This window comes from Macrobrachium rosenbergii, chromosome 44 (assembly GCF_040412425.1).
Source record: "Macrobrachium rosenbergii isolate ZJJX-2024 chromosome 44, ASM4041242v1, whole genome shotgun sequence".
NCBI lineage: Eukaryota > Metazoa > Arthropoda > Malacostraca > Decapoda > Palaemonidae > Macrobrachium > Macrobrachium rosenbergii.
The window spans coordinates 19,483,004-19,507,086 of NC_089784.1; the positions used below are offsets into that span (position 1 = coordinate 19,483,004).

Below are 24,083 nucleotides of genomic sequence, written 5' to 3' on the forward strand. Positions count from 1 at the left end.
CACACTGCCAAAGAGTTTTGCTCAGTATGATTACGGGACGTAAAAAGATCCTTCGAGTGTTGGGTTAGGAATCAAAATGTGATGGACGATGGAGGATCGGAAAAGGCAGAATTGGAGGAACTGTTCTTTTTTTTTAAAATGAATCTTTATTGAATAAGTTTTGACTCGGTTTAGGTTTAATTTATTTAAACCTTTGTTTAACTTTAGTGACCGCGTGACGACTGGCGCAGTGTACATTTCAAGAATAAATTCTGGGCATTGTCCAATGAGCTTTAGATTCTCAGGTGGTTATTAACCAGTGAACCCTAGGTGCTCCAGGTGCAACATTTTGTGCTGGCATAAGGCCACCTTGATCTGAAGCAACAACAACAACTGTGGATAAATTCTTGGACTGGGAATGTGCACTGTGAAATAAATTATACTGTTTAATGAAGGATTAGAAAAAATTCAAGTGAGATTTAGTAATGATAAATTACCAGTAAGAAAAAGGTGTACAATGTGTTCTTACGAATGGTCAAGGAAACTCGAGGAGCGTGCATGCTTCTTTAAGTACGTTGTTAAAGGTTGGTCATAAACCTCGAGCAGAAGTCGGGAGCATTATCAGATTTCTTGAGGTATTTGCTTTCTTTATGGCATTGTTTTCTAATTCAGCCAGTTGGTTTTTTTTTTTTTTTGCTTTGGTAATCAGTCAGCTATTTGTAGGAAATAGATGCGGTATCATTTGCAGTAAACCCGCAATTCATTGGTTTAGAGTCCAGACAATAAGTCAACTCTTTCCGGAAGCTGTCTTTGCATTACATGAAAAAACAAACACATGGGTCAGATTTAAGTAAGGAAGCACCTGCTCCCCACGGGCGTCAAAATATTCCATTTAGAACGTTTCTACACTACATGCCCAGGCAATCCCCATTGTCTATTCAGACGGTGTGTCCTCCTTCTTTGGTGGAGTACATTTTCTGTATGCTATGGGTACCCTCGTGCCTCAGCTCCGACGGCCTTCTGCTAAGCTTGTCCGTTCCCTCCCCCACCCCCTTCCTCCTCGCCACCCACCCCTCGCTATCTACTCCTGCTCTATCTTATCCATCACCCCCACCCACGAGGTAAAGGAGCTGTTGTGACCTCTACCCGCAGAACTACAGCACGAATTTATCATTTCGTTCTGACCCGGCGGCCGACAAAACAAACCCCTAGGAGAGTCTCTCTGCATGTGTAGCATTGTGTAGTCGCCGAGGAAGCTCGCCCACCCATCGGCTTTGTCTGTGTGGTGGCACATTGCGAAAGATATTTATACGCTTTTTTTTTTTTGTTCCTTAGTACTAGCTGAAAATATCTGATGATGTATTGGATCCACTTTTGTGAGTGCGTAATCCCAACTTTAACCAATATATTACGCTTGATTTTTTTAAAGTTGATTATTCCATTAAGTATAGCGCTGGCCAGATATTCAGCGAAATTTGTTGAACTATTCAGGTTCTAGGCGTTTTTCCCCGTGAGAGAGCGGTTATTATATAATTATTTTCCATTGGTCTATAGGTATCCATTCTCACATGCTCGTTAGCCTTGCTCATTGTAGATAATAATGAAAGATATTATTTTAACACAAACATAAAGGTTTAAAGCCTCTGTTCAGTTATGAATATGTACGTCTTATAAGGTATTGTATCGTGTAAAATAATTGTCCGTAAAATTTAGCTTCATCGTATTGCATACAAAACTATGTCTAGATTTTATCCCATCTTTAAATAACAACCACTGTCGTATTTATCTTCTAAATGTCAGGACCTGAATGAGCCCTCTTCATACTTAGAGCTGCTGCAGCTTCACACCTGCCTCATTCATTGACATAGAAATCTCATCAACAGCAGGTCGAACCATTTTACTCATTGTCACTGATAAATTTCAAACAATTCAGCGTTATATCCACAATCCTCCTTACAAATACACATATATGCATAAACAGTTCAAAATATTTCTTGGGTTCAGTGAACTGCTTACATACTTATAAAGTGATCTGCGTCTCATTTGCATATTGTGCCATCCCAGTTTCGAATTGCGCGAATAATGAATTCGATATGTGCATTTTGAGATTCGTCATGCCTACAACTTTTAACTCGTATATATTTTCCGGTGAAACTCAATTGTTAACATTATCCTGCAGTTATTTACGGTAAAGAAATTTATTCTCTGGTGGCTACGATTTATTTTATTTATAATTGCGTCTAGTGTTAAGGGAACTACTAAATAAATGTATATCATTTTTCCAGGTTGTTGTCCGGAAAAGGGTGGGGTGGGGGGGAGGGGGTTATTTATCGGAGTATGCCTGACGCGGAACGCATTTACAGTTTTTCTTTTACCTACTTCATATGGTCTATTCCCACTTAGCTGTCCACTTTCTTTAACTCGATCTCACTTTAATGTTCATCCTTAATTTCAGAGTAAACGAATCAAACCAGCCTTATGAAATGAAGACAAATGACCCTGCTATTTGGTAAATTGTTCATATAACAATAACAGTTAGGCTATATCTGCTCTGATCATTTTACGATAGATGGATTTGGAGGACGCAAAGGTAAACCTATAGCTAATAAAGAATTACGTTAATCTATTCTTGACGTGTCAAATTGTTAATTATTTGATGAAATAAACGTCTTCATTAAAAAAAAACATGAAACGGATGAGTGTAAAGAAAAAATAACACATCTTAACTATCAATAACAAGTTGCAAAAGCCAGCTGACCAGATTCGTCTGAGTGAAAACGTAATATAAGCTTTAAGCCGAAAGCTCTCTCTCTCTCTCTCTCTCTCTCTCTCTCTCTCTCTCTCTCTCTCTCTCTGCAGCGCCTCCCTGTGTCACCCGAATGACCAGTTTCACAGATTTTACTGCCCGGAGATAAAAGCGCCTGAACCCGGAGGAGTGACTGTCGTGTCCGGATCAGTCACTCGGTGTACACCACGGTGATTTATGCGTGATTGAAGGCCGCCCAGGAATTTTTACAAGTCTGGTAGCTGGCGGAGGAGCGATGGAAATACACGCCTCCCCCCTTAAGACGAGTTACGAGGTTGGAAGCTTCGCTTAGTTTATCGTTAACTAAGGGGAGCTGGGGACATGTTTGTGCTGCCAGTCTCGTTAACTAGCAAGAGAACGAAGCGTTGGCGGAAGTTTGGGTGGGGGTGGGGTGGGGGGGAATTTTGGTACTAGTACGTTCCTAGAAAAGGTCGATGTTGTAACTATGTTGGGTTCTTGCAGGTGCACAAGAGTTTCACTTTGATCGAAGTTATATTTTCATGTGTTTCATTTATAAGCTGAGAATTGCATTCCTTTCGAAATAAAATAAAGTAAAATTTTAAGAAAGAAAAATGAGGGGGAATGTTACCTTTTGCATTATTATTATTATTATTATTATTATTATTATTATTATTATTATTATTATTATTATTATTATTTCATAATGAGCACATTCACATAGAACAGCCCGATAAGGCTATGAGTTGTTAAGCACATTTCTTTGGATTGCAGTGGCCATTGATGAGAGAAAAAATGGATGAAAAATACTGAAGAACTGTGGCGTTGGTAGATAAATAAATAAATAAATATATATTTCAGAATAAGTAAGCACAAGTGCAGGTCAGGTATTGAAGAAGTCGGAACTTTGTTCACCCCTACCACTAACCCTTATGGAACTTATTCGTGGTTTGTATGAAGTGCGAAACAGCCCTCCCTAAAACGCCCGAAAAAGAATTTATACCTCGAAGAACGCTCTTCTTCCGAAACAGCTCAAGGAACGAATACCTTCGAGTGGAAAATAACACGCCACGATGGCTGATCACAACCTGCGGTGTTTATTTACCTACCGTCGTACCAAGCACTTAACAAGCCACCAGAACTTCCATTTTCCTTCGTTTTTTTTTTTCATGACGTGTCTGTTAAACAAACTGGATGTTATCGATGGCAGCGACTGCATCATTACATTCGCCTGATGACGGATATTTCGACGGAGGGTCCTCAGGACGGCTCCCCTGGTGATTATAGACCCAAGGAGCTGTAAGATTCCCGGCATTATAGCCTTCGTCTCCTCTACCCTTCCTCCTCCCCTCCTCCTCCCCTCCCCTCCCTTTCCCCACCCTCAACCCCACCAGCTTTCCTCATGGTCAGGTGTCCATTTATACACATGCCCACACACCTACAAACTTGAAGCAACGGCGTGCTTGTCTGGGCATCCTCGTATCATGTAGTGTTTATTGGGTTAGAGTTCCATTATTTTCATGGTCTCTTATTTAGTATCTTCTAATTTTATGGATCGTCCATCCCCTTAACTTCATGGCTATGCATTTTAGCCTTGGTGTAAACAATGCAGACATAAACAACCTGCTGGGAACAAACAAATAATATTGTTGACGTTACTATTACATCCGTCAACAAAGTTTGGGTATGTAACGTCCTCGCCCGTGACTCTGCGTAAGCTAAATACAGTATCTCAAGAACAGATTAGCAGGTATAATAAACCCAGGCATACATATTATTTCCATATCAATAGATGAGAGGTAAGTGTTTGTGGCCATCCAAACCATATAGCTGAGGATTGGGGTAGGGGGTGGAGGGGGTGTCACACAAAACCCACCGTTCAGGCACTGCAGTTTGTAATCTATTGTTGCAATAGAAAATTAATAATGGTAATGACCACCCGCTTTCATGGACGTGAGTCGGTTCATGCACTATTGACTGTCACTGGTGGAAATATTCTCTTTATTCAGCGATCTTGTTAGTTTACTGGTGAACAGATGTCGCAGATTTGTGGTAATCTCATTCTTCAGGGACATTTCATATTACTCACCACTGTTAGACAGAACAGCTTTTCATTTGTGTTTCTTCCAAAAGAACTTACTTCTAGAATGCTTTCTATTCAACACACACACGATCAGTTATACTCAGTCTTGCCATTATATTTGGGTAGATTCCTATCATATTCAGTGTTCAAGGTCAAGTGGTTTAATTTCCATGAAATTATCTGCAATATTTTTTTTAACTTCGTATCACCAGACCTTTATATTGTCATCTATTCACTCGTATATGCGGGCCAATTTATTGTTTTTTTTTTTGGGGGGGGAGAGGGGAATTTTCCATCTTATCGCAAATCTGAGCCCTTTGATTCAACTTTATATAACATGGCCGTTGTCTTCTCACCGTTTGATTAGTAATTATTGTAGATTTGACATGGCACACTTTAGCTTAACGGGTAAATTAGAATACTCTTATTTGATCTCAAGTCAAAAGGAGCGTATTATTCATAGACTGTTGAGGAGGGAGTATGTAATTCAAGCGAGTTGATTCTCTGAATTATTTTTATAGGTTTTGTGAACGATTCGGTACAGCCATTAACCTGTGGTAGCAGAATAACCCGTGGTTAAAACACTGGTCAGGGTTATAATGAATTCAAGGGGAGTTTTTAAGCTCTTGTTTCACAAGACCCACCGGCGAATAGCGGTCAAATTTTTAATGAATTAATGGCGTTTTAAGTGTCTCATTCACAGTCTCAAAAGCCCATTTTTGTTTCAGTTTTTTGGGGCCATGTTTCGTCGATCTACTTATCCGGTTTTGAGGATATTTAAGCGTCTTTTAGAAAATCGAACCCGTTACCAAGGTAATTCTGCTCCCTTAGAGAGCCCATCATGGCGATGACTAACTACGGTCTGTCAAATATACGTCTCGTTATAGATCAGTATATGGCCAGTACGAGGAGTGGTTCCTCCTGGAGAGAGAGAGAGAGAGAGATCATGTGGTGCGAGAAAGTTCACACAACTACATCTCTTTATTTGCACCTTTATTGCAGTCAGCGATCTTTATTGCCCAGTCTTCTTCGTGGATTGTGGGGGGGAAGGTGGTTTCGTTGGTTTGGGGGATCAGAGGTGGGTGGATGGGGTAAGGGCCAGGTCTGGAATTGGGATAAAGAGCTCCGTTGGGGTTTTAGAGGTTTTTGGTTAATGTCAGCTGGGTGAAAAAAGCGCAGAGATGAAATGCAAATTCTGGAGTAACTTATTGACGTAATAAGGATTTACACTTGGGACGTTAGTGTTGGCAACCATTTTTCATATATATATATATATATATATATATATATATATATATATATATATATATATATATATATATATGTGTGTGTGTGTGTGTGTGTGTGTGTGTGTTAATATATATATATATATATATATATATATATATATATATATATATATATATATATATATATATATATATATATATATATATATATATATATATATATATATATATATGACAGTGATAGATAAACACATATATAAGGATTAGGTTCAACTAGTCATCCGTAACATATCCTCTAAACTGCTGTATATAGTTCTTTATTTTTAGTTCTTTATTTTCATTTCATGTTTCTCTCTCTCTCTCTCTCTCTCTCTCTCTCTCTCTCTCTCTCTCTCTCTCAATGCCCCTCCTATGTTTATTTAAAGGTCATTGTTTCTTTTTCTGGAGAAAGTGTGTATGCCTTTATATCCTGCCACGCTTGTCAGGCCTAAAACTCCTTCCCCATACACTCGCTCACAGGAACCCTTCTCCTTGTTAAGGGAATCCTGAAGTCATTTGTTTTCTTTCTCGCTTTTATCCTGTAAGTATATCCCCTTTTTAGTGTAAGAAAATATAAATCTAGTAGACATAAAATAATATACAGAGCGAAAGTAGGATTTTTTCTCGTGCTAGAATCATTGTGATAAACGCAGTAGGTTACATTTTTTTTTATTTTTGGTCATCGTTCTTGCGTTCTTTTCTGTCTGTGTTCAAGATTTTCTCAGAGACAACTGTGCAGGTCCTCTCAACTTATTAATTGATCCTGGAAAAAGAATTTGTCAGAGTAGACAGTCGCATTTGTCTGGCGTACAAGAAACCGCAGGGTAAGCATCGAGGGTGAGTTCTATTCACAACTCTATCGTGGAAGGCTTCTCTTATTGTAAGCCCCCGAGCGTCGGTAGTCGCCGGCCCCTCGCGGGGCATGCTACATCCATCATCTGGCGGTGATATTAAAGCTTGTCCCGCTGAAAACTCTGCCAACGAGATGAGATTTAATGCCAATCAAGGGAAACGTATCAATTATGTTTCGAAAATAGAATTACATGAAAGAAAAAAAATTACGCCTCGTCTTGACATCCCAGCATGGGTCTCCGCACATTCATCATTTCTCGAGTCTCCTTGACTTTTTTATTCAGTCCCCGGGTACGATTGTTGACCACCGTTTTCACCTTTCGGGCCAGTCTTTTTTTTTTTTTTTTTTATCGAGGAGATTTTTGTATCAATCGGTATAAAGGCACTGACTGGGCTTAGAAATTTTGGCAACTTGGTCAATTTCCCTCGGACGAAATTCCAAGTAAAACTGAAATGAAAGTACCTAGAAACTTCCCAAAACGTATATTGTTAAGAGACATCCCTTTTCCACGAAATGCTGGAGCGAGTACGCTGGGTGAGAGAGCATTTGTCTTTAAAGGGAATGTGAAACTCCCTCCAGTAACAGGATATGCGAGGCTACGTCGAAGCTTATTTACGGAAGGGGCAAACATTGATTTGGGGGAAGCCAGGAAAAACCGCCATTATGATATATAGAAATTTGATGTGTATGAGATCATGAAAAAGAGTATGAAAGAACCGGAAATCTCTGTCATTTCTTCTGCTGTTTCTAGATAACTTTGAATTCATGAATCAGTAAACTGTCAAACTCTTAACATTTTTACATACTGGAATTTTGATGCAATTATGATGTTAGAAATAGCCCGCAAGTGATGGAACATTTCATTCTACAATATCTACTTTTGTATTATTATTATTATTATTATTATTATTATTATTATTATTATTATTATTATTATTATTATTATTATTATTATTACTGATATATGGCTCGACTCAATCATAGATAAGTAGGTAAACAAATATCAGAGACTTCTGTAATTCTTTGTTTGTTTCCTGGCACAAATGTTCTCCTTGGTAAGGTAATTTTAGTTTTTAATATGTATCTAAAACTACCTTAAAAGTAGAAAAATTGTGCAAGGAAATGAACAAAGAATTAATGAAAATAACTGACCGATATTCCCCATAGGTTAATGCACGAATAAAATACTATAACATAAGAGACTTAAATTCTTCTGAGTAGTAGCAAACCTCTTGTGGCGTAAATTACGTCTTCAGTGGTGAAATATCCTTCATTTCATGCAGCTGCCTTTGATTAGATATCAACAAAGCCTTGGGACACAGTGTTCCATTACACAAAATGATAGAATATGCCGTCTGCACTTCATTACCTTCTGTATTTAATGAGACCGAAACCAGCTTACTGATTTGGAAAATGACTTCGCTATTTTAACTACATAATATTCGAATGCCAGTGGTTCCTATATGGTTCTGTTATGTGTGCAGTGCCATAGTATTTAGAATATAAAAGTAGTTAAAGCTCAAGCTAATGAATTTCAATAATGACTGAGAATGCCCATTATGCATACACTATACCTGGAAACCCACCTGACGCTATGAATATTGCATGAGGTTCGGTGAATAGTTTCGAAGACCCCGCCTGAGTGGTTGATGATATTTCTGCAGGTTCCTCCCGGCTACCTCCGAGCCAAATAGGGTAATCAGTTCAATGCTGCTGGCGTTGGGAAAGGTCTTGTGCCAGTATTGTCAGTGTATATATTGTTAACGTCGATGATGGAATAAGGGATGATTATGAATGGTTGATAGATTAAACTGGTAGGTAGGTGATATTTATATATATATATATATATATATATATATATATATATATATATATATATATATGTGTGTGTGTGTGTGTGTGTGTGTAAATTATGTATGTGTGTGTTTAAATATATATATATATATATATATATATATATATATATATATATATATATATATATATATATATATATATAGAAATCATCAACACACAATCACGTGTGGAACAGAAATAAATTTCTGACTCACGTCGGGATCGAACCCAGGTCTCTCAGGTGGAAAGCAAGGGCGTTACCCACTGGGCCACACAAGTCTAAAAGAAGTTGGAACCTGAGTCGGGAAGTTGGGAAAACTATGCAAGCAGTTATTGCCCAGGTAATTCCTTTGGGTGCAGTTGCTAACTAGACTTGTGTGGCCCAGTGGGTAACGCCCTTGCTTTCCACCTGAGAGACCTATCCCGACGTAGTCAGAAATTTATATATATATATATATATATTATGAAAACTCAGTTTTGCTTAAATTAAGACTCAGCAACGATTTACTAATATACAAAATGTTATTATTTCATACTTTTATGATTTTCTCCAGTTATTTCCTCTCTCTCTCTCTCTCTCTCTCTCTCTCTCTCTCTCTCTCTCTCTCTCTCTCTCTGTTGCCATTTTTACAAGTTTCTAGATGGGTTTGATGAACAGACGTTTTTCCTTGAATGGCGAGTTCACACTTCGGGTTTACCAGTTGCTGGGAAAAACAAGGTTTGCAGATCTGCATTTCAGTTTTCGTGAATTGGCCCAGACCTTTTTAATGTTATCAGTTCAATATACAATTGTCAAAACTGATAGCTTACTTCGAGGTGGTTTTCATATCTCAGTAAGTCAAGAGATACCCAGATGTCAAATTATTAACTTTGCTTGCAGTATTTTTATGGTGAACCTACGACCAGATGTTCGATTTGCCTCTGTTCTTTCAGCTTTTCGTTACAACGGAATCAAAATCAGCTCATCTTAGTAATATCTAATAAAGATCATTTAAAGATTTTCGAAGAGGTTCCACTGATCCTCAGAAATAGTTCGCTCTTGATTTCTTTTACTACTCTAATCTCATTTCATCTTTGTATTTTTCATAACCTGTTTTGTATTTGTTTTCTCACCTGTCGCAAAGCCAAGGTATCAGTCATTATCAGTGATGGTGTCTCACTAGTTAAGCAACGATTATGTAACAGATCAGTGACAATGCAAACCGTGTTTGTGGTGACCTCATATTCAAAACTTGATTAACAATTCAGACCACGTCCGTTTGTCCCGACTTCATGATATCGGCGAAAGAAGGAACTATTTTCTCTTTCAAGATGAAAATGGTGTATTGTTGGATTTCACACTGGCATGACTGTCACTGACTAAATAAGAATAAATAATGCATTGCAGTCGTAGAATGGTACATTGTCATTCAGATGAATTTGCATGGATAGTCCTTTTTTACTAATATTAATAGTAACATTATATATATATATATATATATATATATATATATATATATATATATATATACAATCATGTGTTAATGATCCATACTTAAAATTTCATAATTAATGTTTGTCGTCATTAAGAAGCGGATCCTTTGTCAGTAATGATTTACTTTTTCTTTACCAGTTGTTTTATATGTATCTGTCGAAAAGGAAAATATTTCATGCTTTACTGTACTTGCTCTGTTATCATAAGAATTTTAATATAACTGTATACCTCTCTCATCTCATCAGAGAACACAAGTGAAACTTCTGAATACGAAAGCAGTTTTGTGTCGATTTTTTCACCAAACTTCGTTCGTGCTTTCAGCTCCCTCTTGCACACCTGAAACTCGATCACCTTCAGATTCTTTGGTCTGAATTAACTGAAACGTGAAACAGAGACCCATAAACGGCCAGCCGCTGAAGAGCGGCGAAGTTCGTTCCAGCAAGGGAATGATGGCATCCCCTGTCGGCTCTCGTTCTTTGAGGTCCATTCATAAAATACCTCTCGAGGTGTTGAGAGTTCGCGTCGCCTTCGAAGAATTGGAAAACGATAAATAGAAGAACAACTCGAAGCGGTTAATTGAGCTCCTTCGCTCCTTCTTCCAAGGCAAAACCTGTTGGCGGTTTGAGTACGGCCGTAAAACCAAATGTTGTTGGTTGCTTTTTACTTCTCGTCCTCCTGGCAAGCCCGACAGGATCCCATTCACAAATTAGGGAGGAGAGACAGGAGCCTCTCACCTCTGGCAGGTTCGCAGGAGCTCCCATTCACAAAGAGAGGCTGCGCGGGCGTGGGTGGACTCTCTTATAAAGACTAAGCTTCCACCCACAATGCATTCGTCAAGTCTACGACCCTCGTCTGTTCTCGCGAGTCCTGCTGCTCGTTCCCTCCGGCAACTTTCCCCCAGGAGGAGTTACTCGAGGCTCGACCGCGCCTGCTGCAGGACGTCTTCGGGTCTTAATGTCCAACTCGGCCTCTTTCTGTTGGACTGCGTAAAACGGGATTTCTCTCTCGCGCTCTCCTGCTGCTGCAGGACAGACCAACGGTCGTCTCGACTTCGGAAAGCCTTAAAACTTCTTGAAAGCACGGTGTTCGCAAGAGTTTTGAACCAACTTTGTACTCGGGAACTTGGAGGTTCATTTCCAGCCACTGAACATTTCAACACTGGATGCCATGTGACGTAAATACACGCGTTAAAGTTCAGAGTGTGTGAGTGTGTGTGTTTGTATGTGTGTGAGAGAGAGAGAGAGAGAGAGAGAGAGAGAGAGAGAGAGAATGGGGCACCTGTTACACGTCGTCCTCTTTGACCTTATCATCTTCTTCCCCATTTACCAAGAAAATTTTTTATATCGCACGATATTTTGGAATGAGGTTCGCGTTCGTCAGTGTCATTGTAAATTAACTGTCAACGGTAGATTCCTAATTAATTGATTGATTATGAAATTTAAGTCTTGAAGACCAACCGCCGGAACCCACCAGGATTATTCAGCGCCAAGGTAGATTCCTAATGACCAACTTTAAAAGGAAGTTGAAAGTCATCTACATTATTATTATTTCAACATAAATATGTATTAGAGGCCTTTCATTTAAGCAATATTTAAAAAAAGCGCATCAGCAGGAAATAGGCGTTGCAAAACAAACTGGAACTGTAATCGTGAACCGGGGCTAATGAAAAGAAAAAATATTCATAAGCCTAAACATCAGTTTCATATCATTGTTTATATTTTGTTCTAAATTTGTGCAACAGTTTTACTCCCTTAGTTCTTAATTTGGGATTAACATTTTTGAAGTAGAGTAACCATTTTTAATTTGAAATTACATCGATCTTTAATATCACAGAAATAACATCGAAGTTTCTTGCGATTATCTCGACGCTATCATTACAGCAATGATTTTATAAATTTCAGGGGTTTCAGTACTTCTAGGTTAGCTTTGCTTACCTAGAAATACTTAATCCCCTGAATATTTTCCCAGCGTTTTTGAGATTCCCAGTCAAGATATTCAAGTTCAAGTTTCTCGACTCTAAAACTAAGATAGAATTACAATTAGATGGTTTGTTTCCTTATTAATGCAGATTTATCTCTTGTCAGTTACTATCCGTGATTATCAGTACTTATGTTTCGCTTCATGACTTTTCGTCAATAATATTCCTCCCAAATAATAATAATAATAATAATAATAATAATAATAATAATAATAATAATAATAATTAGGAAAGATGCGTCAGCGGAGTTGATTTATATTTTACTTTTATAATAATAATAATAATAATAATAATAATAATAATAATAATAATAATAATAACAACAGGATATGTAGTAGTGACAGTCATAGTATCTTATTACCAATGATTTCAGCGTACAACTCACAAATGTGGAATTCCTATCTCAGATAAAAAAAAAATACTTTCCAGACATTACATTTATCACAAAGAAAATTGAGAAACTTATTCTCATCACAGAATAAGTAAGGAAAGTATAAAATAACCCTGAGAAATCATATTTATCGCAAAGTGGATTGTAAAGGTTGATAGAACTTGGTTTAAAGAAATTAGGGCACTGAATTTTACCGTGACTATAATATACCCTCTAAAGTTTTCTTATGCTTGCCCGAGTCTGTTGCATTTATAGTAACTGAAGTTATGTTGAAGCCTATTGCGTTTTGCAGTAATTGAAGTTATGCTGAAGCCCATTGCGTTATGCAGTAATTGAAGTTATGTTGAAGCCCATTGCGTTTTGCAGTAATTGAAGTTATGCTGAAGCCCATTGCGTTATGCAGTAATTGAAGTTATGTTGAAGCCCATTGCGTTTTGCAGTAATTGAAGTTATGAATGAAAGCGAATCTCTCTCTCTCTCTCTCTCTCTCTCTCTCTCTCTCTCTCTCTGACACACAGACACACACACACACACACACACATCGGGGTATATACGCCGCTCTAAAATGAAAATTCTATTTCAGAACCGATAACACACTCAGTATCATCCGCCATTTGGTTATTTAAATGTGCTTCTTTAAGTGATGAATAATTATCTGGCGTTTATTAGGGTGTAGAAATAATTTCATGGACCCGTTAACTTTTGATGTATTATTATTAATGAAAGAAGTGTCTTCTCTGTTAAAAGCAGCTTAGGAAATTTAGCATCTTTTCATTTCATTCAAATTTTCACTTGAAGGAATTCTTGGTTACTGGGGAGAATTTCGGTTATATAAGACATTTATTAAGTTTATTTTATGACACGCTTCTTTCACAGATTTTGTTGGTGTTATTAATCTGTCCAGTTTTTTATGAGAGTGTTTTATAATCAGAATTCGATGCTGGTACTTAATCTTTTGTTAATTTCTGTGCCCTTATGTTTTAAGCACTCTTGTACAGAGTGTGGCCAATAAACTCTACTTTGCTGTCTGTAAAACTGCAGCAAATATTGGTTTAGTAAGAAAATGAATATCTTTTAGCTGTGGAAAGAAAAGAAGGTCTACAAGTTTATGTAACAAAATCGACCACATTCCCAATGCATCTTTTTGTATTTTTACTCTTGTAACTCGCTTGCCTCCCATTTGGTGTTCTAGCTATGAAGATTTTCTTCTTTTCTTAATCAAAGATGCTCGTGAACGTTCTCCTCTTCGTGTACACGTGGGTGTGCGAAAACTTTTTGTAGTCAAGAAGTAATTGCGTGTTTTTTCCCCAGATTGAGCAATTATCGGTCATCAGATAAATCTTCGACAAGCGCTTGTCTGTTGGGTGCACTTAATTAAGAGCAATTGAGCGAAATCTTATTAAAACGCCTGAAATTAAAAGTGTTTTAGCTGAACACGCTTTGGAAAACGAAATGCTGCTTAAAGCTAAGTTTGGGTTGAAATTAAGAAAGTTATGGTAATCTCTCTCTCTCTCTCTCTCTCTCTCTCTCTCTCTCTCTCTCTCTCATATTTTAAAAGTTCTTAGAAAATCGAGTCGTTTTCAGATATTGGATGTATAAGAGAAGTAGCCTTAGATTAATACTGTTCATTAACTATATCTTATATAGTTTTTAAGCTATTCCTTCGATTTGTTAAATATGAGAGAGAGAGAGAGAGAGAGAGAGAGAGAGAGAGAGAAGACCAGAAAGAGTAAGCTATCTTATTCTCTCACTCTCTCTCTCTCTCTCTCTCTCTCTCTCTCTCTCTCTTTATTGCATTCCAGTCGTCGTGTCCAGTAGAGCCATGTTTACCTAATCCCGTTCCTCTTCTTTCTCCTCCCGCAGGGCATCCGGCATCCAACAAGTAAGCTGGAGGCTTAGACGAGAGGGAGGAGCAGTGACTTCTTCTTCTTCTTCATTATCATCATCGTCGTCATCGTCAACTGTGCTGGTTCCCCTCCCCCACCACCATCACTGCTACCATCGTCTTCTGCACTGTCGACGAAATCACTATTATCACCATCCGGGCCGACCGACCAGAAATGGCGCAGTAGAGTTCAGTAGTCACCATGCGTTTTAGGGAAACCATGATGCATGTGCTGGTACGTATGTCAGCATCGCAAACGTTAATGTTTACTAACTAAAAACGTCAGTTTTTTTTTTTTTTTTTTTTTTTTTTACTTTCGAAAAATAGTCTCCCCTTTTTCTGCCTTTGTTTCGATTTGCCTGTCAGTCTGTCCGTCTGTCTGTCTGTCTGTCAGCAGAATTACATAAGGAAATATCCCTTTAGATTTTGTTGTATTCCTGATTTTGGCTTCAGGCCTAGGAATTTATTTACCCTTTCAATTGTCATTATTCTCACCATTGTGTATTGAAAGAAAACGACAGCTTCCTGTCGTTTTGTGAAGAAAGCATAGATTACGTCGAGTATTTAGATGAAAAAGCAAAGTGCGTTCTTGTATTCGTGAGCAAAAGCTTAAATGATGCAGAGTAGGTTGGTAGTTACGCTAACAGCTTTGGCGGAGGTTGGCAGTTGCTGACTCCCCTTTCAAGTTATGTTTTCATAGTTTTTTTGTTTTCTGAATATTGCCAGCTTTTTACACTTTATGTTATCTTTTTATATATTTTCAAAACAAACATTAGTAACTTTTTGTTAGTTTTGTAGACTTCGATACATTTATTCCTTTTAAGTTCTGTGCAAAAGTTTGTTCATTTATATTTCGTTCATCCTCATATAGAAATACTCAGGATATTTATAGTGTATATGCGCGCTCGCAAATACGTTTGCGTATGTATGGCTGTTTCTGTATGCGCTTAAGTTCTCGAATTGATGATAGTTTTAACTGTGTTTAATCTTTAATCCTTTATGTTTTGTGTTGAAATAGGTGTTCGTTCAGTTACGAATACCCACGTGTATATCAGTATGTGTACGTGTGCGCTCGTGTGTGCGTGAGCGACAGTTCCCAAATTATTATAAAAAACCACTCCCTCGCCATTCACAAATGGTCACGGCTCGCTATTGTGTTCTTTAATGATCCATGAATCGGAAATAAAATAAGAAATAATCCTCCTTCCCGAGTGTGTTATTCTCATATTGTGCGTACTTATTGCTATTGTACACTTCATTGAATATAATAATAGCTTCTCAGTTCGGGGTCTTTTATGGCGTTTGCAGTTCCCCGAATTCTTAACACGTTTTCGGTTGAGTATTATTTCACGCAGTGTTGCGGTGCGGCTTAAACTTTTTCCATGACCGGGTGTTAGGGAATGGAAACCGAATAGATACTAGCGTTTAACGCCTTTCACCGTTCTTTTACATTTGTTTTTTGCTAACTGAAATCTTGATATTGTAAACCGGATTTTAGAAAAGAATTCTTACTGTGTAAGGGATCGCATACTTCAAGAAACCAGAGACAGACATGCAGACAGACAGAGAAACTGATTATCAGTGATTTGTGATTTTTTAAAGGATTAACAATGTTTTTGTTAATACTGTACGGAGTTGGCAACTTGAATATTGGTTCACATCACGGCACGCCCGGTGACGGCTTGAAATTCCTCCGTGTTGTTTACTTAATATTGTTACTCAAATAACATTACTTTATCACTTGATAAACGTGCTTTTAGTCACGTGTTCATGTTTAGCTACTAACTTTCACAAGTAGTGTTGCCAACAGCCTCTCATTTGCTGTAGCATTAGGGATACTAACTGCTATATCGCCGAGTTGCCTTAGTGTCTTTAACTTCCCGTATTGTGTGCCGATATTCATGAAGCAAATTGTACCTCCTATATACTTTCGTGATACTCCTTTGCTTCCCCTGTCTGTCTTTTACCTTTCTCCAGTCCGGGGAGTGGAACCGATTTTAGGCAGATCGATATCTCGGCTCAGCGGAATGCGAATGGATGTAGACCAGTTACTCCATAAATGCGGAGCTTGTGGCTTTAAGCTGGTTGAATGTAGTGTCGGATTTTTAGGGCATCCTTAAAGCCAATATTGTACTAGTCACGACAGGAGCTCTCTCTCTCTCTCTCTCTCTCTCTCTCTCTCTCTCTCTCTCTCTCTCTCTCTCTCTCTCTCTCTCGTGTGCACAAATACTATCTTTAAAATAATTTTTTAACATTGTCATTATTGGAAATGTCAGTAATATATAAACAGACATGCGTCATGCTTTTACACTAAACAATACCAGTAACACAGTATTGCAACATGACTCTTGTCGCCATTACTTAGGAGACTTGTAGTAAATACCAGACAATTTTAGATTATTTATAACCACGTAAACGATCCTGCCTTTCCATTATGTCTTCTGTATTTTTTTTTTTTTTTTTACTTTGTGAACACCTTGCATGACTTACCGGTCAGATGTAATAGAATGTAATTTATTTCAGGGCTGTTTTTATGAAAATTTCATTTCGTATATACGGTGAGGCCCACCTTCTCTCTCTCTCTCTCTCTCTCTCTCTCTCTCTCTCTCTCTCTCTCTCTCTCGACAGTGAACAGTTTTCAGGTTCTGTCTTCTTTTTTTAATGAGTTAATATTTTGGTTCTCAAAATAGTCAAAGGACTTCTGACTGAACACGAATGCGAATCACATGATGTTGAATTCTGAATCACTCTTACATAAACGTAAGCAATAACATGCTTAGTCATTGTAAAGAAAACGCACTAAATTTACATGAAGGCATATTGGTTGTATATGTGATGAGGCGCAGAAAGTTGTGAACATTTCCCGTTTACTAGTTCTTTATCCCTATATATCCATTGCTTCAAGTGAATCAGCCGAAGGCTTGTTATGCTATCGACTTTATTTATTCTATCTTTTTATAACATTTATTTTATTTTAGTATATTTTATTTCATCCAAGTAAAAAATTTTTATGTCATCGAATTTATTTATTTTATTTTATTTTATGTCATTTTGTAAGTATGTACGATTTTTTCATATAGCAATTAAGTTAGATAACACTTTAGAAATCGTTGCTCTTATCTCGCGCCTCCGTGTCCGCGTATGCAAAATATTCCCCGCCTTATAATGAAGGGGTTGAAAGAGCCTAGCTTTTGAAACGGCGCCTCGGGTCCTTGGAACGGACCACCCGACTCGCACATACAACCCAACACCTCTTGATGTTACAATAAGAGATGTTACAATAAGATAGAATCTGGTAAACAACAGGTTTTCTCCCATCCTATAGTCGGGATGCCCTTGCAATTCCTTATCCGCTTCGATCTCCTCATAACAACTTTGCATACGAGTGTTCCATTTAGTCCCCTCGCGAGCGATGTGAGTGGTAACCACGGTGCGTTGGAAAAACAAAAAGCGAAAAAAATTACAAAAGGAAATAACTTAAAAAATAAGGTATACGTTGTAGACGAGAGTTATAACTTGCCAGAGGTAGAATTCAGACTTAAAAAGCTTGACCAACTTTGGAATAGCGATTTAGATCATGAAAGAGGGTTTGGTTTGGGACGTATTTGCATTTGGTGCAGAAAATTCCTTGACCGTTCGTCTTCAGAATATTAATTATTTTTTGTTGTTAGTTTCTTTTAAGTTTAAAAGCCTTTTAACCCAAAACAAATGATGGAGATTAGGTTTTAAGCTTCAGAATTATCACTGATAGATTCGTATCTTGTCCTTCTTCACAGCCATTCAAGATCCCTCAACAGCATGATTAATTGCTGGTATCTAATGTAAACGGCGAAGCTCATGATATTTGGGAACTAAAATAAAAAAAATATCATATATTATGAAAATAACTACGTAGATTTAATAGTCTGCTACCTAGGAATGTGAATATTGTAAACATCTATCATCATTATGTAAGAACCACACTTACAATGCTTTTTAGATCCCCTGCGGTTTCATCAGCTCTCTCTCTCTCTCTCTCTCTCTCTCTCTCTCTCTCTCTCTCTCTCTCTCTCTCTCTCTCTCATTATAAATATGTCCAAGCCTCGAATACTCTGTGTACTCTGTCCCGCCATCAACTGAAAGTTTTTTGACCGCGAGGAATCGGGTCTTCATCACAGTCGGTCAGTCGGAGCGTTTAATGTGACGTGAGCAGTCGCTTGTAGAAGGTGCCAAGAGGCGTTGATTAAGCACATCCCCGCCAAGCAATTCATCAGAATTACCTGTCAAGATAACAAGGGCTCGATTGGGACAATTATCCAGAGCTTTCAGAGGCGAAGAAGACTTCGTCCCTCATCTTCCTATCTTTCTCTTCTTCCTCATTCTTCCTTTTTGGCGAGGCAGGAATGTGATGAGAATAATCGGAAGTCGAAGAAATTGAAAATGTCATTAAACCGACTTCTATTACGCTGATGACTGGTAATTCGATGTTCTCTTTGTATCAGGAAGACCATATCGAAATCAGTTGATTCGTTTCAAAGAAAAATTATCATTTTAAGCATTTGAATATTCCAAGTATTTATTTACATCGACATAATTGACTTTTAATTTATGTGACTCCAGTACCGAACTGAAATCGATTTATTCCTTATCAAAGTAAAAATTGCCGAGCCTAATTTTCTTCGCTCCCACTGGGTAATAAATTTCAGAAAACCAGTCATCTCAAGATGTAATTCCGTGATTGACCGGTGATTTCAAACGTCCCATTAGTCTCCTCAGCAAAAGGAGGAAGCGTCCGTCTGCCTCCTTCAGACTCAAACGTTTTTTCTGTTGTTATTGTTGAAAACCTTGAAGGATTTGAACCATAATTACCTTATCAAAACTTGGCGTTAATCATAATTAATTTATCAACGTCAAGATAAAGGAAGATTCTTCCGCTCGCCCCTGTTTGAGAAAATTATAAAAGTTATCGTTTCTGTATTTAAGAAAAATTCGTTTCGGCCTTCTCCCCCCCCCCCCAAAAAAAATATGTAAATATGTAAATTCATAATCTTTATCGACGCCTGAAGTTATAGAATAAACGTGGACCACTCCAGTGGACCTTTGCGTGATAGAGGCCAATATCCATAATTTTCGGCGAAGAATCAATCGTTTTAATCCAACTCGTCAAATTGACAAGGTACAGACAGTCTAAGTAATAGTTTGCCGGGGAATTATCAAACTTTATCTAGGACCCACCCATCGAATCTCCTCTCCCGAGAGGTTATCGCAGAGGACTTCAAGCCAGGAAACTTTTTTTTGTTTGTGGTTGGTGGCGGGGAGGGGGGTTCGGAGATTGGTATATGGGTTGGGGGTGGTCCCCTTCCAGGACCTCCCGAGGTTGTCGAACTTTATCACTTCGGATTTCTGATGGCGAGGAAATAAATAGATAATGATAGTATCTCTACAGAGAAACCCTTGTTCTTCTCTGAGCGTCTGAGAGTAGATTCGTATCTAGTGTCAAATCTTTTCGAAGAAACTGCAACTCTACATATTCTTTGGAACTTATTTTTTTAAAACTTTCAATTTTATCATAAACAATACAGTTCCACAAAACCTATAATAAATTTCCTTAATGCGGATAGAGAATGTCTAATTACGATAATGAGACTCATGATATTTTTCCTTCCGTTGTTTTTCATTTTGAAATAAGGTTGGATACACGTTAGATTTTGTATTTTTGGCGATCTTCATATTTATTTTCGATGTTTGACTTCTTTGAGCCTTAAAGTATCAAGATACAAAACTGAATACGAGAACGCGCTGTACCGTAAGAGAAGTGCAACCTGCCAACAATGAGTAAGCCTACATAATGCGACCATTTCAGAAAGAACTAGTAATAACGTTTGCAGACGATAGAAGACTTTGCTTATTAAAATCAGTGAGAAATATCCCATCAAACATCACACTGAAACTAATCAGAAGTTTTCCTCCGAAAGGCGTAGTAAGGTTATAGGACAAAGCTGCCACAGAAAAAGAAACGCCCTGGAGCCAGAGTCGAGATCTGCGATAACAGGTGTTCGAGAAGGGCGTAGCGAGACATTCGGTTAAAACATGTGTAGCACTTTCCCCGTCATCGGTTAGTGTCACTTCCCTTCCCTGTCATGTTGACAGAGTCAACTTGATAACAGTCCTCTCTACTCAATTAACGACTTTTAATGTGTGTCCCAATAGACACTCCCGACGGGTGATCAACAACTCCCCCGCCCCCTCCGATTCTCCATCCCAGCCCTTCCCTGTTTGAATTCGAATTATCGTTTGTTTAGAAATACTTTGGAAGTCTTTCCCGAAACGTAGAATTCTGCAGATTTTGGCCGTGAAAAGTGTGCAACTATTCCATAGGGTTCGATCATAAGGTGAAACCTTCCATAGAATTTAGAGGGGAAAATTAAAACTGTCTCGCATTTTATCTCTATATGATAAAACTTGATGCGAATCCACACATTTACTTTTTTATGTGAACTCCACGATCATATTTGCCGTCATTCAATCTGGGCTCAGCCTCACTCCCAACTGGTCCAAGGTTCGGGACGGTACGTAACGTCCTTAGCGATGGGACTTTCCGTTTTAACTTTTCTCTTATGTTACCGTCATTTTACTACTTTATGGGTACACTAATTAACGTAATAAACTTCATGTTTTTTTATGAATATCGTACCATTATAAATTTATATATATATATATATATATATATATATATATATATATATATATATATATATATATATATATGTGTGTGTGTGTGTATGTGTCTGTATGTGTATGTGAGCGTGTGCGTGTGTGTGTCTCTGTGTCTGTCTGTGTCTGTGTGTGTGCGATTTTGTGTGTGTGCGTGTGACAAGCTTTGGAATCTTCATTTGGTCGTACGAATTTTTTACTTGTCCATCCTACACGCTTGTTTTATTTTTTTACGTGAGTGAGCTTTTTATTCGTTAGTGCGTTTTCACACAGTCAAGCAATTTCATTATTATGAATCAGCTAAAGACTGGGGTTTATTTTTAGTGGGCCTTTTCCAGAAAAGGGCTGGAACATCATAGTATATGGCAGTCATAGGTTTTTCCATTACATTGTCTACTTGTATGAAAGATTAAACAATAGAGGCATAATAGCTCAATAGATTTTTTACAGGTATTATTATTATTATTAGTAGTAGTAGTAGTAGTAGTAGTAGTAGTAGTAGTAGTAGCAGTCCCAGACAATCCCCAAAATTTTCGATTAAACATGTCTGATTTAGCCAGTACTTACCGGGTGAGTATTTTCAATGACCCGCCCGGTCTATGTCAGTAAATACAACATTCAGCGTCATCTTCAGACGACACTTTTCCACTTTGATCTCTCCAACAGACGTTTGGCAACACCTGCATGGCGACAGGCCGTTTATATCTCCCTTATTTCCTTCCCTATTTAATAAACATGTCCCCTGTTAGGAAGAGAGTGTCATCGTTGATCTTCTTCCGCCATCCCTCCCTATTAGTTTACTGTAGCATGCTTAATAATATGACGTGACAGTGAATGAATCACTCTAGAATACTGTTAATGTAATTGCCGTGGAGTCTCGGAAATTATTTCCTTTCCTGGAGACAAAAATCGTAAATTTCCTCTTTTTGCCCCTTATTTTTTCGTTCTTATACATAAACCACACTGCCTTTGAAGATATCTTTTTTAATGTTACCTGAAGTAGAAATTCCTAAAAACAAAGCAACGCATTGGACCAGAGGGTGCTTGTTTGTAATGTATTCAAGATCTTTGATAGACTCCTCTTCTGACGTTTGAATGGTCTACCCAGTAAACATGAGTGAAATTCCGTCGTCAGAAGCATGTCTCTATATTTATGTTTAGAGAAGCTCTCTCTCTCTCTCTCTCTCTCTCTCTCTCTCTCTCTCTCTCTCTCTCTCTCTCTCTCTCTCTCTCTCTCTCTCTCTCTCTCCTTCTTCTTCCTTCTCCGCTCAGAGGCTTAACAAATTTCCTAGGTTATTTGGCTCCCAACAGACAAATTTGCCTCTTAGGGTGAGGGGATATTTACGAGATTTAGGGTCGGGCCTGAATGAGAAAGCTAATATTAGTTAAACCCGCCTAAAGAGAAATGGGATTAAGCGTTTAAAAGTTTCGTAATTTTGTTGACTTGGAAAAAAGGAGAGCAATGTTTCTTCATAAAGAGGTTTTTTTTTAGCACTCCCCAAAAGAAAAAAGAAATGAAAATGAGGGAAATGAAAATTAGTTTTAATTTCACAAACGGTTTTTTGGTCTTGAGCAACAGTTGGTAAACGTAATTGCAAACTGGTATTTTATCGGCGTCTTTGTGAAGAAGCCAGTTATTTGCAGACACTTGCTTAACGAACAAGATTAATGAGTTTCTCTTATCTTCTTTTTTCTGAATCCTTTGACATTATGCCTTTTAATCCATACGGAATAATTTTACTTTCGTCTCGGTTTTCACCGTGAACCAATAGTTATGTCACCTTTATTTTACGTACGTACGTCATAATAATAATAATAATAATAATAATAATAATAATAATAATAATAATAATAATAATAATAATAATAATAATAACCGATTCAAATCCAGATTACATAAATTTTAAAATGTATGCCGTATCGCGTTCTGTATTTTCAAAAAAATAAATTAAAAAGGCGTTTGGCTTTCCTCCAGTCAGCCATTATAGAATAAAACCATTTTTATTGGTTTGTATATAGAATTTTAAAAGAAAGTTCTTGTGGAAAAGAAACTTTTAAAATTGCAAACACCACATTTCTACACGTAAGAAAAAAAAAAAAAAAAACTTCTCCCAGTAAGGCCTGTTTTTACACCGAAAAAGGACGTTTCTTAGGAAGATTGACAACTATGGCCATCAAACAGGCGTAACATTCGCAAGGAGAGTCAGTAAGGATGCTGCATGTCATTCAAACGGAAAAATAATTAAAACGCGAATATTCTCCTCCCGTCTTTTTTTTTCTCCTTTCTCGTCTTTCTTTTTTTCTTTTCGTATTTTTGGAATTTATGCGTAGCAGTTTAGCTTCAAGTTGAAAAGTGTTGAAAAAATGCTGTTGATGGAAGGTAATGACATGAACAGTTTTCTGTTAACATTTTGACTGAGATATTTCAAACAAGCCTATTTCATATTACGCCTTTTGGGATGCGGTTGTTCAGGTTTTTAAATTAATGTCTAACATTGGAGGAATAAACAAAACATGAATCAGTCAATATTCTTTGGATGGAAAAATTTATCGGGCTCAGAAGAGACGGAGGACTAACGTAAGTATTTAAATGCAACGAAGAACCATAAAAATTGGTAGTGGCCTCCCAGCGGGGACGAAAGCAGACAGACAACTGACAGATCCCAACAATCATAATAAAGATTTAACGAGGCGTTGCAGCCAGATACACTCTCTGCAAAACACGTGTCAGCGGGAGGCGAGCATCAGTTCTGAGGGCTTCCTGTCAATACCAATTAAGTCGAAGGTATGAGCAGAGATACCTGAATCAACTAACCTACTCGGCTTGCTCAAAGCACATTGCTCTATCCCGCCCAAAACTTGTTGCTTGATGTCAAATG

The 24,083-nt window shown here is 37.8% G+C and overlaps 1 protein-coding gene across 6 annotated transcripts in view; it reads left to right on the plus strand.

The window, feature by feature from the left end:
* LOC136829385 (DNA ligase 1-like) overlaps positions 1 to 24,083 on the plus strand; it is a 658,152-nt gene that overhangs the window by 626,806 nt on the left and 7,263 nt on the right. For 5 of the 6 annotated variants that reach the window (XM_067087866.1, XM_067087863.1, XM_067087867.1 and 2 more), the window contains one exon: positions 14,490 to 14,746. In XM_067087866.1, coding sequence (XP_066943967.1) covers positions 14,714 to 14,746 — 33 coding nt within the window. In that variant the 5' untranslated portion in view covers positions 14,490 to 14,713. Of the gene's footprint in view, positions 1 to 11,088; positions 11,432 to 14,489; positions 14,747 to 24,083 lie in introns of those variants that run through there. The other variant, XM_067087868.1, reaches the window with a different exon arrangement.